The 15,651-nt window shown below is 24.9% G+C and overlaps 1 protein-coding gene across 1 annotated transcript; it reads right to left on the minus strand.

Moving 5' to 3' along the window:
- Positions 1-5,937: 5,937 nt before the first annotated feature.
- LOC145843154 (uncharacterized) lies at positions 5,938-13,502 on the minus strand. The gene is made up of 3 exons (XM_082950616.1): positions 13,463-13,502; positions 11,525-11,611; positions 5,938-6,759 (listed from the first exon to the last, which is right to left on the minus strand). Exons 1-3 carry the CDS (start codon positions 13,500-13,502, stop codon positions 5,978-5,980), a joined length of 909 nt encoding a protein of 302 aa, XP_082806742.1. The 3' UTR covers positions 5,938-5,977.
- Positions 13,503-15,651: the final 2,149 nt, after the last annotated feature.

Here is a 15,651-nt window from a genome sequence, read left to right on the forward strand (position 1 = left end):
AACGTTAAAGTTTACCAAATTTATTTAGTTGCAGTTAGCTATTTTACTTACTTAAGCTTTTTTTCAGAAAATATGCGAAAAGATAAAAGTGAGGTATGTGCTTGGACTCACTCGGAAGGTTTTCTTTGTTCACCAGATGCTAAGGATGAAAGATCACTATGTAAAGGCCAGGTTAGTTCCTTGTAGTTTTATGTTCGTTTAGCGAGGTTCCTGCAAGTAGTTATCTGCCTTAAATTTATACATACAAATGCACAGTGGTTACTATCTAAGTAATTTTAACAACTATGTTTATTTTATCAACTCATTTAATAAGGAAAATTCTTTTCAAAAGCTACGCTTTGTTTTCAGAAAAATAAACTACCTTTTGATAATAAACTCTAATATATTAAAAAAGGAAATACTGAAATGTGACACTTGCAATACAAAGTATCACAAGAAATGTGTTAAAGTTGATTATCTTAGCCGTATGACAACATGTGCTTGTTTTAATCCGATAGATAAATGTAAGTTTAAAATATCTGGGTATCTACAACTTTTTAAAATAAACTTTTAATTAACTTTTTAAATAGTTTGGTTTTGGTACTGGTTTAAGTAAAAAGTTTAAACATAAGTCACTCATTTAAAAAAGGTTTATTATCTAATTTCATTTAGCTCTTTATTTGAATAAACTTGCTAAAAACTTATACTAACATAGTACAAGTTTAGTTATAGACATTTATTTTCAAATATATTGCTAAAAGTTGTTACGTCATAAAGCATAAAAGTATGTTTAAAATGTTTTAATTATAGTTAAACTATACTTAGCTGACTTGAAGTTTTTTGTAAAACAAAATTGTTAAAACAAAAACATTAAAGATAGTAGGAATTTTACCTAAAACAAAATTAAATAAAAACTACATTACAAAAATACGACAATAAGCGACAACTAAAAATACTAAAACACGCTAGTTATAAAGTTTTAAATTGTAAAAATCTCTTTGTTTGCAAATTTTCAGCTCACGAGTTCTAATAAACAAAGATTCTAGAACTGAGAGATGGTAAGTGTTTCTTGCTATAGACAAAATTTTTAATCTAATATCCAGGTAGTTCTTAGCACAAACAGGGTTTTTGAAAAGGTGCTCTTGGATAGATAACTGTTCTCCTTTCGGCTTAACGTCGTAATTAAAAATAAACTTTTTAGCTTTTTCGTGACATGCTGCTCTCGCCTGACGTGAAAACGTTGAGATGTTCGACCTACGTAGTCATTTCTTCAATGACATTTGAATATGTTTACTACATTACTTTTGTTTTAACAATTTTTGTTTTAACAGTTTTGTTTATTAAACAACTTCAACTCAGCTAAGTATAATTCAACTATAATATAAACATTTTACTTTTATGCTTTATAACGTAACAATTTTTATCTATGTACTTCAAAATTACTATTTATGACTATATTTGCACTATATTAGTATAAGTTTTTAGCAAGTTTATTCTGATGAAGAGCTAAACAAAATTAAATAATAAACCTTTTTAAAATGAGTGACTTATTTCTAAACTTTTTAAATAATTAATAAAGCATGCTTTTCTAACAAAAAGTATGAAATTTACAAATATGTTTTAGTTTTTACTCTGAAAATGATAACAATAATTGTTTAAAACTTATTAACAAACAACTTTACAATTAATAAATTTTTAGTTTATACATTGATAACATTTCGTATTGTATATAATAAATTTCATAGCTTATACAATACAATATAAATATACTTAAGTTGAAGTACTTATAGCAGAACAAAAAAGCAACTAAAAATGTTTATCAAATTAATTAGGTTTCCTTGATAGCATTTTTCTTTGAATAGTAAATTACACTTGATAAACATTGATTTTTTTGAGTATTTTATACACATGCTTATTGTAAACAAGTGTACTATAGAAACTAGTAGTTACTTTTTATTTAATTAAACAAAATGTTTTAGTTGTTCCCTCTTCACCAATAAACGTTGTGATTCCAGCTGATAAGGGTAAGTCAGAAACATATAGTAAGTATAAAACACACAATGAGTTATTTGGTAAAAAAAAACTACGTTGAAATAGGTGCATTAATTCTAAAGTTGTTGGCTAAAAACAAAAACATAAATAAAATTAACTATTTTCTAACCTACAATACGTAAGAAAAGTCAAAACAAAACCATTTCGATAGAGTAATTTCACTTTATGACTACTCTAAAATGAAAATAAAAACTTGTGACTACAGTTTAAAAATGTTATATAAAAAAAAAATTAATAGCACTGAACTTTAAGTTTTAGCTTTTTTGTAGTGTTGTAATGTAGATTATTACGCAATTTGCAATTAATGAATAATTTTTTAGAACTTAACTATAATTTAAAAGCACTAATGTTTTGTTACTAAGTTTTTTTGCATATTTTCTTTGAAATAAACAAACTTGTTATTAATTTAAATTATTATTTTTAAATTACAAACAGTGGTTTTTTGATTTTTGTCTAATCTTTCTGTCGTATCCGTGTTTTTGTGTACTTCTAAGACATATTATGTCCTTTTGTATATTACATGTAAATTAACAATCTAAAGCTTAAGTTAACGGCAGGCTTGAACATGTTAAAGCAATACATACTTCATACTTGATACGTGACTTAAGTGTTTATTATACGCATAAAAAAGTAATTACCATTAGTTAACCAAATGTAAAATCAGAAGTCGCTATTTTTTCTGGTTATAATATTTTATAAATTAATAAAGTTCAACCAAAAACGCCTATAAAGAAAACTGACGGTGAAAGTTCGTCATTGCAAAAAACACCTGAACACATTACCAATACGGTGGAAAATGATGAAACACCAAAAAGCCTCGATAAACAGAAAGGTATTTTGTGAAACTAGCTAAAGTACTATTGTATATCTAAAGTTAGAACTTTATAAAGTATCTAGAAAAACTTTGGTAAGTAGATGATAACCTTTAATTATTTATTTTAAAATAAATGTTGTATTTCTCTAAAAATTATACTTCAGTATATTAGAAATAAATTTGTTTATCACAGGCAAGAAACGTAGGAAATCCAGCTCAGGTAAAAAGTGTTTAGTTGTTTTAGAAAAAAGTAACTATTTTGTTAAATAGCTAAAAGTTAAAAAAAAAACTTTTTTTTCTTTGTGTATTGTATAAAGCAATTTTTGGTTATATAGCTCTGTAACTTTTATATGAATTTAAACTCTTTTGGCTTGAGCAAACTTTACCAAGTTTTTGTTTTATTTAGTTATAACTATAGCACAGAATTTTTAATTACTAATATTTGTTTTTGTTAAAAAATTCACACTAATAACATAAGTTTGTATTTATTAAATGCTGCAACTAAAAATTTGTATTAGTACTCATTTTGATATACATTTCTACATACTCTTGGTTTTGCCGATGATGGCCAAAAAAAACAATCACCAACTTAATAAAAAAAAATCTAAACGAGGGCTACTTATAATACTATATTTAAAAGTACAATGTCAAAAATACATATCACTTTGAACGATTTACTTGCATAATTTTTTGTACCCAAAAACGGTAGCTTCAGTACTAATGTGTTTAAGCCGTTTGGTTGCGAATAGTACAACAATTCATCATAACTTTGTATGCCAGTCGAATAAAAATGAGGGCGAAACTATGCCGCAGAACGTCTCGTATATTGTTGTTAGTTGTCGTGCGTTGAAATCAAGTTTTGATAACAGGAAGTTTTCTTAACAACTTCTTGTACGAACGTGTTGATGAAAAATGTTTTAACAATTATTTTGACGAACCTTCAAATAGTAAATAACAATCTATAAACTTCTTGGTTTTTCAAGCCGTGAACTTTGCTCATATCATTACTTTGAGTAATCGTTGTTCAATATAATTATGTTATACAAAAGTTAAAACACTTTTGATTTAAATTGAGCTTTTAAAATTAACTATTCAAAGCTAATCGTTTGCTAATATAAATCAAGTTGTATACATGTGTTTCTTAAAAATAAGTACTATTGATTGATGGTAATAATAGATATAAAATATACTGTTGAACCCTATTGTAACAAAACTATATAACATTTGTAATTATTAAACATAAATTATTAAAATTGTGTTAATTCAAAGGATCTGGTGAGGCTTCTAAAAAAGTAAGGAATGATGCTGCTCTCGAAGTTCCTCCTCAAATGCAAAAAACTTCAAAAAGTGTCAACCAACCATCAGGTAATTGATGTTTAAGTTTTTTAAGACATTTTTTCGCATATTAACAGAAATTTTTTGACAGAATTATTTTTTTCTTCATGTACAAAGAATACTTAATCAAATTTAAAATTCTATAACAAAACTATATTTAGAAAAAAATAGTTTTGGTTAATTTCTTTTTGATTTAAAAAATGCGACTGGATGAAAAACAGTTTTACAGTTTATTCTTATGGTTTATACACAACTATTATTAATCACTGTTAAATTAGTTTTGTTAAAGAATAACAAAATATTTTTTGCTTACAAATGGTTTCTACAAACTTGGTTTTTAAAGTAAGCATATTTATTTGTCTTAAGTTAATTTTATCATAATTATAATGCTCAAAAAATAAATTATAGAAAATATATACCTAAGCTTATTTTTTCACTTTCTTAAAATGTCTTTTTGTTTTTAGAGTCTAACCGAACTATTTTAATTTTATTTTTATAACTTGGTTAATTTAATTAGTTAGAAGTAAAATTTAGGTTCTAGTAATAAACTAATTAAAAATTAATTTAGTTATAGTTTATATAACAAGTTACAGTAGTAAAAAAATTATGTAAACGTGAGCTTTTTTATTTTATTAAAAGAAATTACTCACTTTTATTTTAAATGTTTGAAATTTTAAATATATATATATATAAAACAGTAGCTGTGGCATTTTACAATAGTAAATCTGTATATTTGGAATGGCAAAATTTTACTATTTATTTTCAAATATTTTTAAATTTACATAATTGCAAAAAGAACAAATACTAAACTTAGTAGTATGTTGTTTCACCTATATGCTTTCATGTGGTTTTAAATATATACCAAAGCCCAAATTAAAAAATAGTTTAATAAATGTTAGTTTTTATATAATTGATAAAATACTCACCAAATGATCTTATTTACATTTTGCCTCAATATATTTTCAATATTCAATAAAACTAATCTATAATACACAGATAAAACGAAGAAACATAGCACTTTAACAACAAAAGAAACTAAGTTAGCGAAAAGACAATTAAATTTTGATAGAGAGACGTAAAAACAAATAATTGCAATAAACAAAAGCAAAACTGCAAAACTGTAGTTTCTTAAGCAAAAAATTAACTTAAAGCTAAATCTAATAATTTTTTTTTAAATTTGATAGTTAATTAGAATGTATTTTTTGTATTTAACATACATTTTATTATAACTTTAATTAACAATTTAAGCAATTTTGGAATTCACAAATTCTCTTGACAAAAATACTTAACACTCACAAACAAAAAAAAAACAATATAAAAAGAGTGAAAATAAATAGTTAGTAAAAATCACAATTAATTAAAACCACAAGTACTTGACAACAAAATATTTTTTTAACAAAAACCAATTAAAACTAAATGGACTGTTTAAATATATTAATAATTACTCTTAAATCTTTACATGATTAAACTATTTAAATTTGGTTGAAGCATTTTAAATAGTAAAGCTTCTATAGATAATAGATTATTATAAGAACTGCACGTTTTTAGTCAAATTCCTATTTTTTTAAACAATCACTTCATTTTTCTTATCAATTTTATAATAAAAAACATGTATACTTCATATTTTCAGCAAGATCTAGTATAAATGTCTTAAAATATTGACTGTAATAACACAAGTTTACATAAATTTTAGAAAAACAAAACAAAAAAACACCAAATTAAAAAGTTATAATATAAAAATTCGTTTATGTGTTTTTCTTAAGATATTCTAATTATGCAACTAAAAGCACAACAAAATTATAATTTACATATTTCTTCATGTTTTTTTGAACTTTTTGATGTACGAAACTTCTTACCACATTTGACACAGGAATAAGTTGGTTCGAAATGACGTTTCATATGTACATTCAAGCTTGATGTAGTGTAAAACTTTTTATCACAATGATCACAAGAGTGTTTTGGTTCGTAATGGTACTGCATATGAACTTTCAACTCACGTTTTGTTATGAAGTATCTATCATCGGGGCATATCATGCACTTGAATTTTCTCTCACCACTGTGAGTTGCCTGATGTCTTTTTAAAGTACAATTTCGAGCAAATCTTCTACCACAAGTAGAACACGCGTAGGGCTTTTCTCCCGTGTGCTTTCTACCGTGTCTAACAAGATCTTGTTTTTTATAAAACCCCTTTTGACAAACTTCGCACCGGAGAGTTGGCTCGTAATGAAACTTCATGTGTCTGCTCAGTTGAACTTTAGTTGTGAAGTATCTATCATCTGGGCATATCTCGCATTTAAACTGTTTCTCATCTCGGTGAGTTGCCACATGCCTTTGTAAGTTTTGTTTTGTTGGAAATTTTCTATTACAAGTAGAACATTTGTATGGCTTTTCTCCCGTGTGAGTTCTCATGTGAGCTGTAAGATTCACTTGGCTTTCACAACACTTCAGGCAAACTTCACACTGATAAGTTTTATTATGTACCCTTTTGTGACCATATAGACCGCTTTGACTAGCAAAAGTCTTGTTACAAATCGTGCAGGAAAAAACTTCTTTTTTTTTCTTTTGCGCAGTAGTACAGTCTGAAAAATAGATATTGTTAGTTTCTGTAGATTTATTTAATTTGTTACAAATGAACTAAAATTTGTAGCTTAGTCAAATTTCATCAGTTTTTAAACAAATAGTAGTTTGATTTTTAGTGATTTTTAATTTTCTGAAAAATTTATCAATGATTAAATTTATACATATATACCATGTAAATAAAAAAATAATGATATATATCAAAAACTAATTGAAAACTTATTTTAAGCTCAAACTTTAAGCTTGTATTTCAAACCAAATATAAACTTTTGTCTAACGTTAGAACCAATAAGGCATAAATTAATAAACTTTTTTAGTCTAACACAGGGTTGCCACTCGTTTTTTTCAAAATTTTTTCCTGGCTTCCAAAAGTACACATTTATTGGTCTATTTTAATTTAAAGTTAAGTTTAAGGTAAAAAACTGTATTATATAGTATAAAAACATTGAAAAGATACTTCAAATATGATTTTAATAAAAAAAATCGTTTGATGATGACAAAAATTTTTATTTATATGATAGAACTTTTGAGTCAAATCAAAATTTTAAAACTTACATGAGGAAATTGTAAAAAATACAGGTTTTTCTATGTTTTATTAGTGATCTTAATTCCAAATTTCAGGTTTTTTCAAAATCTCTCAAATTTCAGGTTTTTTTATCGAAATTGTCAAGTTCAAGGTTTTTCCAGGTTTCAAGGTAAAGTGGCAACACTAAAAAAACTTTTAATTATTTCATATTTTGCTATTTTACATTGAACAACCAATATGTGATATTTATAACTCAAAAACTTTAATCTTTTACATGAATTTTATAAAGCTCAGGGTTGCCACTGGGGGCGTCGCGTGAGGTGGCACACTGAAGCTGTTGTTCCACATAGTCAATAAATAAAAAAAGAAGGAAAAATAAAATTCCATTAATTTCAGCTTTTTCACTTTTTTACATTGAATTTAATTTTAATTTTTCTAATATTAAAAAAGACCATCATATAATCAGATATTTTTAAAACTAGAACTGCTAGCTTAGTTTGTGTCAGCTGCATTTTAAATGTATACAAATTTTTATACAAAAATTTGTTGAAAAGCTTGTTTTTATAGCTGCATGGATTTTAGCACTGTATAAATTTAAAAACTATTTATGAACAGTATACATTGAAAATTGTAATGAATGTATACAAACTGAATATGCTAAATGTAAACTTTACTTTTTTATTGAATTTTACAAGATTAAAACCCAGTGGTCAACAGGTATACAACAAAAATAAAGCTATCAAAGCTAAAAGTTATAACAAATTCTTAAAAGGCTTTAATGTCAAATATAACAAAACTTTATAGTTTCGTGTGTGTTTTACTGACAATTGTTTCAGTAATAGTCAGGGTTCGTGCGCGAATTTATTTTCATTTAGCCTGACTAAGACAAAATTAGCCTGACATTTTTTGAAAGTAAGGAAAATCCCCTTTAGAAGTCATTTTTGGTATTGGGGGGTTTTGATTAGTACTATTGCAGTCTCCGACTTCAACCAGCTTTATCAAAAATATTTTGAGCTTTAATAGTCTGCAAAAAGCAACTCATAGATTAGGTACAACTCAATAAAATAAGACTAAATTGTGAAAAAGTTGATTGACCCCCTATGCCCTTAAGATAACAAATTCAGTGATAAGTTTTAAAATAAGTGTTATATCTAATCTATTACTAGTTTAATAATTTAATGTATATTACTAAACACAATTGTTCAATTTAATTAAGCACTAAGTAAAAACATTATAACCAGAAGATTTATAACAAAACAACGTGCATTGTTGTGTTTTATTAAAATTTAAAATGAAACGCTTACACGAGTATTAAAATAAGTAAAAAATGTTTATTGTAGTATTTTAACTAACACTTAAAATTGATACATAATTATAAACCCTAAACTCTAAATAAATACAGTGATTGTTGGTGTCGTATCAGATTTAAAAAGCTTACACTTAAATTAATAAAAAACCTGTAATATTTTGTTCTTGTAAAGAAAAATTCATTGTACCTAAAATTTGTACTCCCACAAAACTTAGTACTTATATATTTAAGCCAAGTTTTAGTGTTGTTAATATCTCTAATAACTTTAAACATACAGTAAAATATATGAACAAACTGCTAAGAGTTTTAATCTAAAAAGTAGTTGGTATAAAGCCTTTAATTAGAAACTAAAACAGTTCAACCAACTTAGCTCTGAAATACATAGCTGATGTAAACAAATTCAAACAAACAGCTAAGTTGTTGAACTAAACTGTAATGTTTAAACTGTATTTTTCTATGAACTTTTATAATTATGACGTATATAATCTACTCAAAACAAAATAATGAAGATTATTAAATTGTTTTTAGAGATTCAACAAAAGGTGTTAAGCATTTATTTTTACAAATAACTTAAATTTTGTTTAGAAATAAGTTTACATCTCAACTTGATCTTAAAAATATTTCTCAATTACTTAAAAAAAAAATTCAAGCATTTGAACTGAGAAAAACTGAGATTCTCAAATTTTTAAATAAAAAAACTGATTTAGCCTGACGTTTTTCAACTTTTTTCAAAAAAACTGATTTAGCCTGATTTCGCCTGACTTAGCCTGACGCGCACAAACCCTGAATAGTTCATAAAAAATTAACTATCGTTTTGACATCATTATTCTTTTATTTCACAATACCTTAAATCATTTAGAGAAAAAAAGCTCCCTATCTTATTGACATATTACATGTTTCAAAAAAGACTAATTAATTTTGTTTAATGTTTTTTTTTTACATTTTTAATATGCAATATGTAGCTAACAAGTTACATGTAAGTTTAAAATGTAGTTGCCATATATTGATAGCACCATATGTGAATATAAAACATTTCAAAAAAAAAAATTCACATTATTCACTTATAAATGAGCTTGATATTCACTTAGTAAGATAAATGTTATATAAAATTCAAATAAGAGTGAGATCATCAACCTTTTATTAATTGCTGTTACGGGAGAGAAAACTTTTTTAAAAAGCTATTTCAAGAATCTTATGCTAGCGCCTGCAAATTCATTTTACTGATTTTTTTAATTAAAATTAACCTTTTAGATGAAGCCAGTTAAAGTAAAAGTATCTTATTGGAGGAAAAACAAAACAATAATTGAAAAAAAAATTAAAAACTAACTCTTCTTTTAATATTTAAGCTTGTGATCTAAAAACTTCAAGAAGTTTTCCTAGCTTGATTCAAAACAAGTTTGTTGACATACTTTGAAGAAGTTAAGAAAATAAGTTATGAAAAAATTATGAAAAGAATTTCCTACATTTAAAGAAAATTTAAAAATTTAAAAAAATTGAAAAAAAAAAATTATCTTTTTTATTTTGCTAACAAACATTGTAAATAACTACTAAAAAATGAAGGAAAAGGTAGGATTTTAGTAAAATATTTATTTTGCTGTTAAACACCGGACATAAAGAACCTGTTGTTGCCTTAGTTTTATTTCAATTATTTTTTCAACTCTGATTAAAATAAATAAATATATTTTTTAAATAACTTAGGTACTATTCATGAATACTGTATGGGTAGACTTGAAACTTAAATTGATATATAAGCATTAATAAAAACAGTTTTAACAGCTTGATCTCACTTTGTAGATTTTTTACTTAAATATTTATTGTTTTTTACTACTCTGTGGAATTAAGTTTTGATATATTGCTGGTTAAAGTTGAAGAGTAGAAAAATTTTCTATGTGTGGGAAATACTAAGTAGTTAACCAAAAAAAACTTATTATCTATCTCTAATTTAATTTTATTAAAGCAAATACATTCAAGTTTTACAAAAAACTTATTTACACAACTTACACACAACTTATATAAACCTGTATTTAAATTGAAATGTTCATGCATTTATTTTAAATGAAATAATTATTTATTTGGAAATATTTAGAAAGTTTTTTTTTTATTACTTACATTAAGTTTTTTTAATTAAAAAGTTGTTATTTTTTGTTACTAGTTTATTATGATTAATTTAAGTCTTGTATTTATAGTTGTGCACATAAAGAAATTTACATGGAAATTAAATTTAATAAAAAGTAGCTACAGTTTTTCACAAAGGATAATAATATGAAAAGGTATGAAATAGGTGTTTATGTATACTTTTTTATGTCAGATTTAACTAAACAAATATTTTAAAGTTTTTCTTGTGTAAAATTTGTCTACTTTATTATATTACCTTTATGATTTTTACCTAAATGTTGCTAACTAGGGTACTTTTAAATTTTAATATGTTAATCTGCAACACCCCCTAACAAAAAGACCATGAAACGCCATTGGTAACCACATTTAAGTTAAAATGACTTTCCTGGATGACCTTATTCATCCTGAATATCTCAGAACTGTTAAAAATCTTTTGGCTACAAAGTTTCAAAAAATTGAAACTGGAAAAGCCTAGGCTCATTCAACATCTTAAAATTCTACTGAAATTTGATGAAGTTATCAAAAAAGTTCTGAGTTAAATAAAAACAATCTGTTCAATGCCTCCTGAGATTTCATAAAAATTTTCAGTTAACCTAAGTTATCCTGAGATAAAATAATAATCTTTTTTTCTGAGATTTCCTAACGTTTTATATTGTTTCAAGTTATTCTGAATTTCCAAAGTGTGAGGCAACCCTGAAAGCTGTTCAGCTATATGCAACATTACCGTGGCTTTAAAGCTATTTATAAAAAAAAACAATGTTAAATTTTAATGACTATATTTTATGACATTATGCTTAGTAGGTATAAAAAAACTCACTTTGATTTATAGAGTCAGAAGTTTGATCTGAGTGGAAAGATTTTGAAACTTTATCATCGTCATCAGGGTTTTGATTTTTATTCTTTCCTGTTATTTGTAAAAACATTAAAAATAACAAGTTTTTAATTATATTTTCTAGTTAGTCACTGATTTTTTTAATTGAATTTGTTCATTAATTTATTTATCCAAATCACTTCAGTTTAAACTGTTTAAAACATATAAACATAACACAGTAGATATAGCTTTTGTAGAATATACAAAATCTGAAGTAACTTTATGTTTGAATGTTTAATAACCTGTTCAACTAAATAAGATGAATTTTTTTAGATTATTTTGCTTATTATTTAATAAATAAACATAACTTAATTTTATTCATAAGATTGTTTTTTCCAAGCTGGTCTATTTTTGAAAGCAGTTACAATACAATATTAAAACTTTCTGTTAGAAAATGTAAATATAAATGTGGTTTATAAAACTAGTACTAAATGGCTTCGATGGAATACAAAACGTTCTTTTTTTAAGATTTTACAAAAAAAAAGATTTTTAAAATCCAAGTATGGTTTTACTAGTTTTAAATTCCTTTTCAAAAGTTTAAAAGATATTAAATACAGACATTTCAAATCAGCTAATAATTTTAATGTTTTTGTTGAAAAAAAATCAATATAAACTGAAAACTATTATAAGTGAAGTTTATAATCAATTGAAGAAAGACCATTATAAGTTCTCCATTTTTATTGAAACACTTTTAAACAAACAACTATAACTAATTTGAACTTTATTACATAACATGATGAACAATTCTTCTGTAGATTTATTAACATTTATCAAGACCTATAAGTAACTGTTATGATTGGCAAATTTACTTCACTAAACATACAAATTAAAAGCTGTATAAGCAAAATCATACAAATTGTTATATTAAACTTTTGTTTTGTTAAACTTGCATTAATACCATTTAGAATACAAGACTGTTTTTTATAAAAATGGAATCATAATAACTTAAAAATGAGAGGAGTTACTTTTAAAACATTTATGTACAGTTAAGTATAGCAAAAGATCATATGAATATAAATATCTAGGTTTTTGTGCATTTAAACTGGCTTTTCTGAACTACTTAAATATCTTCTGATTATATTCTATGAGTTATTATTAAAAAGTACATACTTTAATGTTCTTTTCTGTGTAAAATAACCAAGGTAATAAAAATGCTTTGACCCACTATGGATATAATTTAAGACTATTTTTTAAAGGTTATTAAGTTATATTAGTGTCTGATTTTTTTATTTCTTTCCATTCAAACTTAAATTAGATTAACAATTTATATAATGTTAATATTTAGAAGTTGTTAAAGTACTGATAGAAGTATAAATAAATTTGAAGAATAGTTTTTATTAAAACAGAAATTAACCTCAATGCTTATAAAGTATCTACTTTAATATAATTTTAAATAATTCTTACTTCCAGTTAAATAAATACATTATTGGTTGCAAGTAAGTGTAATCTTACAACTTTTTATTTCCATTAAAAGCTAAATTGCTAAACAAATCATAAAGATTAAAAAAATAATGCCTACTGGTTTATATCATTGATGGAAATTAGGGTAGATAAATCAGATTTATTTTTACAATCTAAATAAAACTACCTATTTTTTTTTATTGAATTAAAAAATTTTATAAAATACATTTTGTAGGATAATCGGTCGAACATGCAGTTATACAAGTTCATCAAAAAATCAAAAAAGACTATTTTATTCAAAGTACATGAGGTAAAAAAATTTTAGATATAAAATCATACTTTCTTAGTCTAAACTAGGGTTTCCCAAACTTTTTTTTTCTTGTGGCCCCATTCTACCAAGATGACTCAAACTACCTTAAAAACACTTTTTTTTTTGCTTTTCATCAGCAACTCCAGAATATCTAGTGTAAGTTTCAAAACTACCTGAAGAACACCTGAGACCTTTTTGTTTTTTGCTCTTCATCATCAACTTCAGAATATCTAGTTTAAGTTTCAAAATATGTACTAATGGCCCCTCTGTGGCTCCTTTACTACTCATGTACCCCCCCCCCCCCTTTGGTCTCTTTACTGCTTATGGCGCACTTTGGTAAACCCTGGTCTAAATTTTATAGAATTTGAAAAAGTATTTTGAAAATGACTTTTAAATTTTAATTCTTTTTTTTAACTATTTGAATATAAAGTACACTCTTTTTAATTTGTTTCAGCAGATCAAAAATCCAAGTATTATTTTATAAAAAATTGAGGTCTATAGAATAAAAATTACATATATTTTTAAGGTTTTTAGTTTTCAAATATATTTTACAATAAAAAGTGTAGTATAACGTTTGTATTCTATTTATTAACAAAAATGAGTTGTAATAAGTTTATTTTAGATGTTAAACACTAAAAATATGACATATATTTTATATTTGAAAAACTAATGTACGTTTTGTATTAAAAATTTTGCAACCCCATATGGTTTGAAAGCATGAATTCAAATTGTTAAAGCAGAAAAGTTAAACATTTCACATTGTTTTGAATGATTGAAAAAAAGTATTAATTGCAGAAATAAATGGTAAAACTATTAAAAAAAGTGGAGACTGTCAGTTTTGCACAGATCTAATTTTTATACAGAGAGCCAATTTTGCACGAGAGTAAAAAAAAAATATACAAATAAAAACAATAGTATAATAATCAAATAAGGGTAAGTGGTAACAGGGATAGTAAAAATTGGTATTTAACTAGCAGGTTGTGGCACCAATATCAGGTTAAAATTGCATTATATTTTATATCTTTTTTAAACATAATTTTAGGTAAACAATCAATGTTTTATAAATAAATATAATTAAACTTATTTATCATAAACTGATACACCCTTAACATGAAATCATGGTTGCCACTGATCAAGCTGAGAAAAATTTCCTGACTTTTCCTGACTTTTTAGCAAAAGTTTCCTGACTTTTCTAAATCAGTTTTACTTATATAAATTGTTCACTTAGTTTAATAAAATACTACCCAAACTATTGAATATAAAATCCTCAAACTAAAAATCGATTAAAAAAAATATACTTAAGTAACTGTAAAAAAAAAACATAAAAAAGTAAACTATATATCTGTTGTATAAAATATTTCCTCTTATCATTCAGTATAAAAATTGTAACAAATAAATATACTCTTATTTACTTTAAAAACTTAAGTTACTCTACAAAAAATACAAATAATAAGTAAACTTAATCTTGGCATATACCCAGGGTTTGTGCGCGAATTTTTTTTCATTTAGCCTGACATTTTTTAAAGTAAGGAAAATCCCCTTTAGAAGTCATTTTAGGTATTGGGGGGTCTTAATTAGTATTATCGTAGTCTCCGACTTCAACCAGCTTTATCTCAAAAATATTTTGAGCTTTAATAGTCTGCAAAAAGCAACTCATAGCTTAGTTACAAATCAATAAAATAAGACTAAATTGTGAAAAAGGTGGTTGACCCCATTCCCTATACCTTAACATATCAAGTTTAGTGACAAGTTTTAAAATACGTTTTATATCTAATCTATTACTAGTGTAAAAATTTAATATATATTACTTAACACAATTTTTCAATTTAATTAAGCACTAAGTAAAAACATTATAAACAGAAAACTTATAACAAAACAACGTGCATTGTCGTGTTTTATTAAAATTTAAAATGAAATGCTTACAAGAGTATTAAAAATAAGTAAAACAATATTTTTTATAGATTTTGGCTAGTACTTAAAAATGTTACATAATTATAAATCCTAAACTCTAAATAAATATAGTGATTGTTGAGGTCATATCAGATTTAAAAAGCTAACACTTAGACTAAAAAAAACCTTAAATATTTTGTTCTTGTACAGAAAAATGAATTGTACCTAAAATTTGTACTCCGACAAAACTTAATACTTATATCTTAAAGCTAAGTTTTAGTGTTGTGAATATCTCTAATAACTTTAAACAAACAGTAAAATATATGAATAAACTGCTAAGAGTTTTAACCTAAAAAGTATTTGGTATAAAGCCTTTAAATTAGAAATAAAAACAGTTTAACCAACTAAGCTTTGAAAAACATAGGTGATGTAAACAAATTCAAACAAACAGCTAAGTTGTTGAACTAAACTG

Source organism: Thalia democratica, chromosome 8, assembly GCF_965202585.1.
Source record: "Thalia democratica chromosome 8, ktThaDemo2.hap1.1, whole genome shotgun sequence".
NCBI lineage: Eukaryota > Metazoa > Chordata > Thaliacea > Salpida > Salpidae > Thalia > Thalia democratica.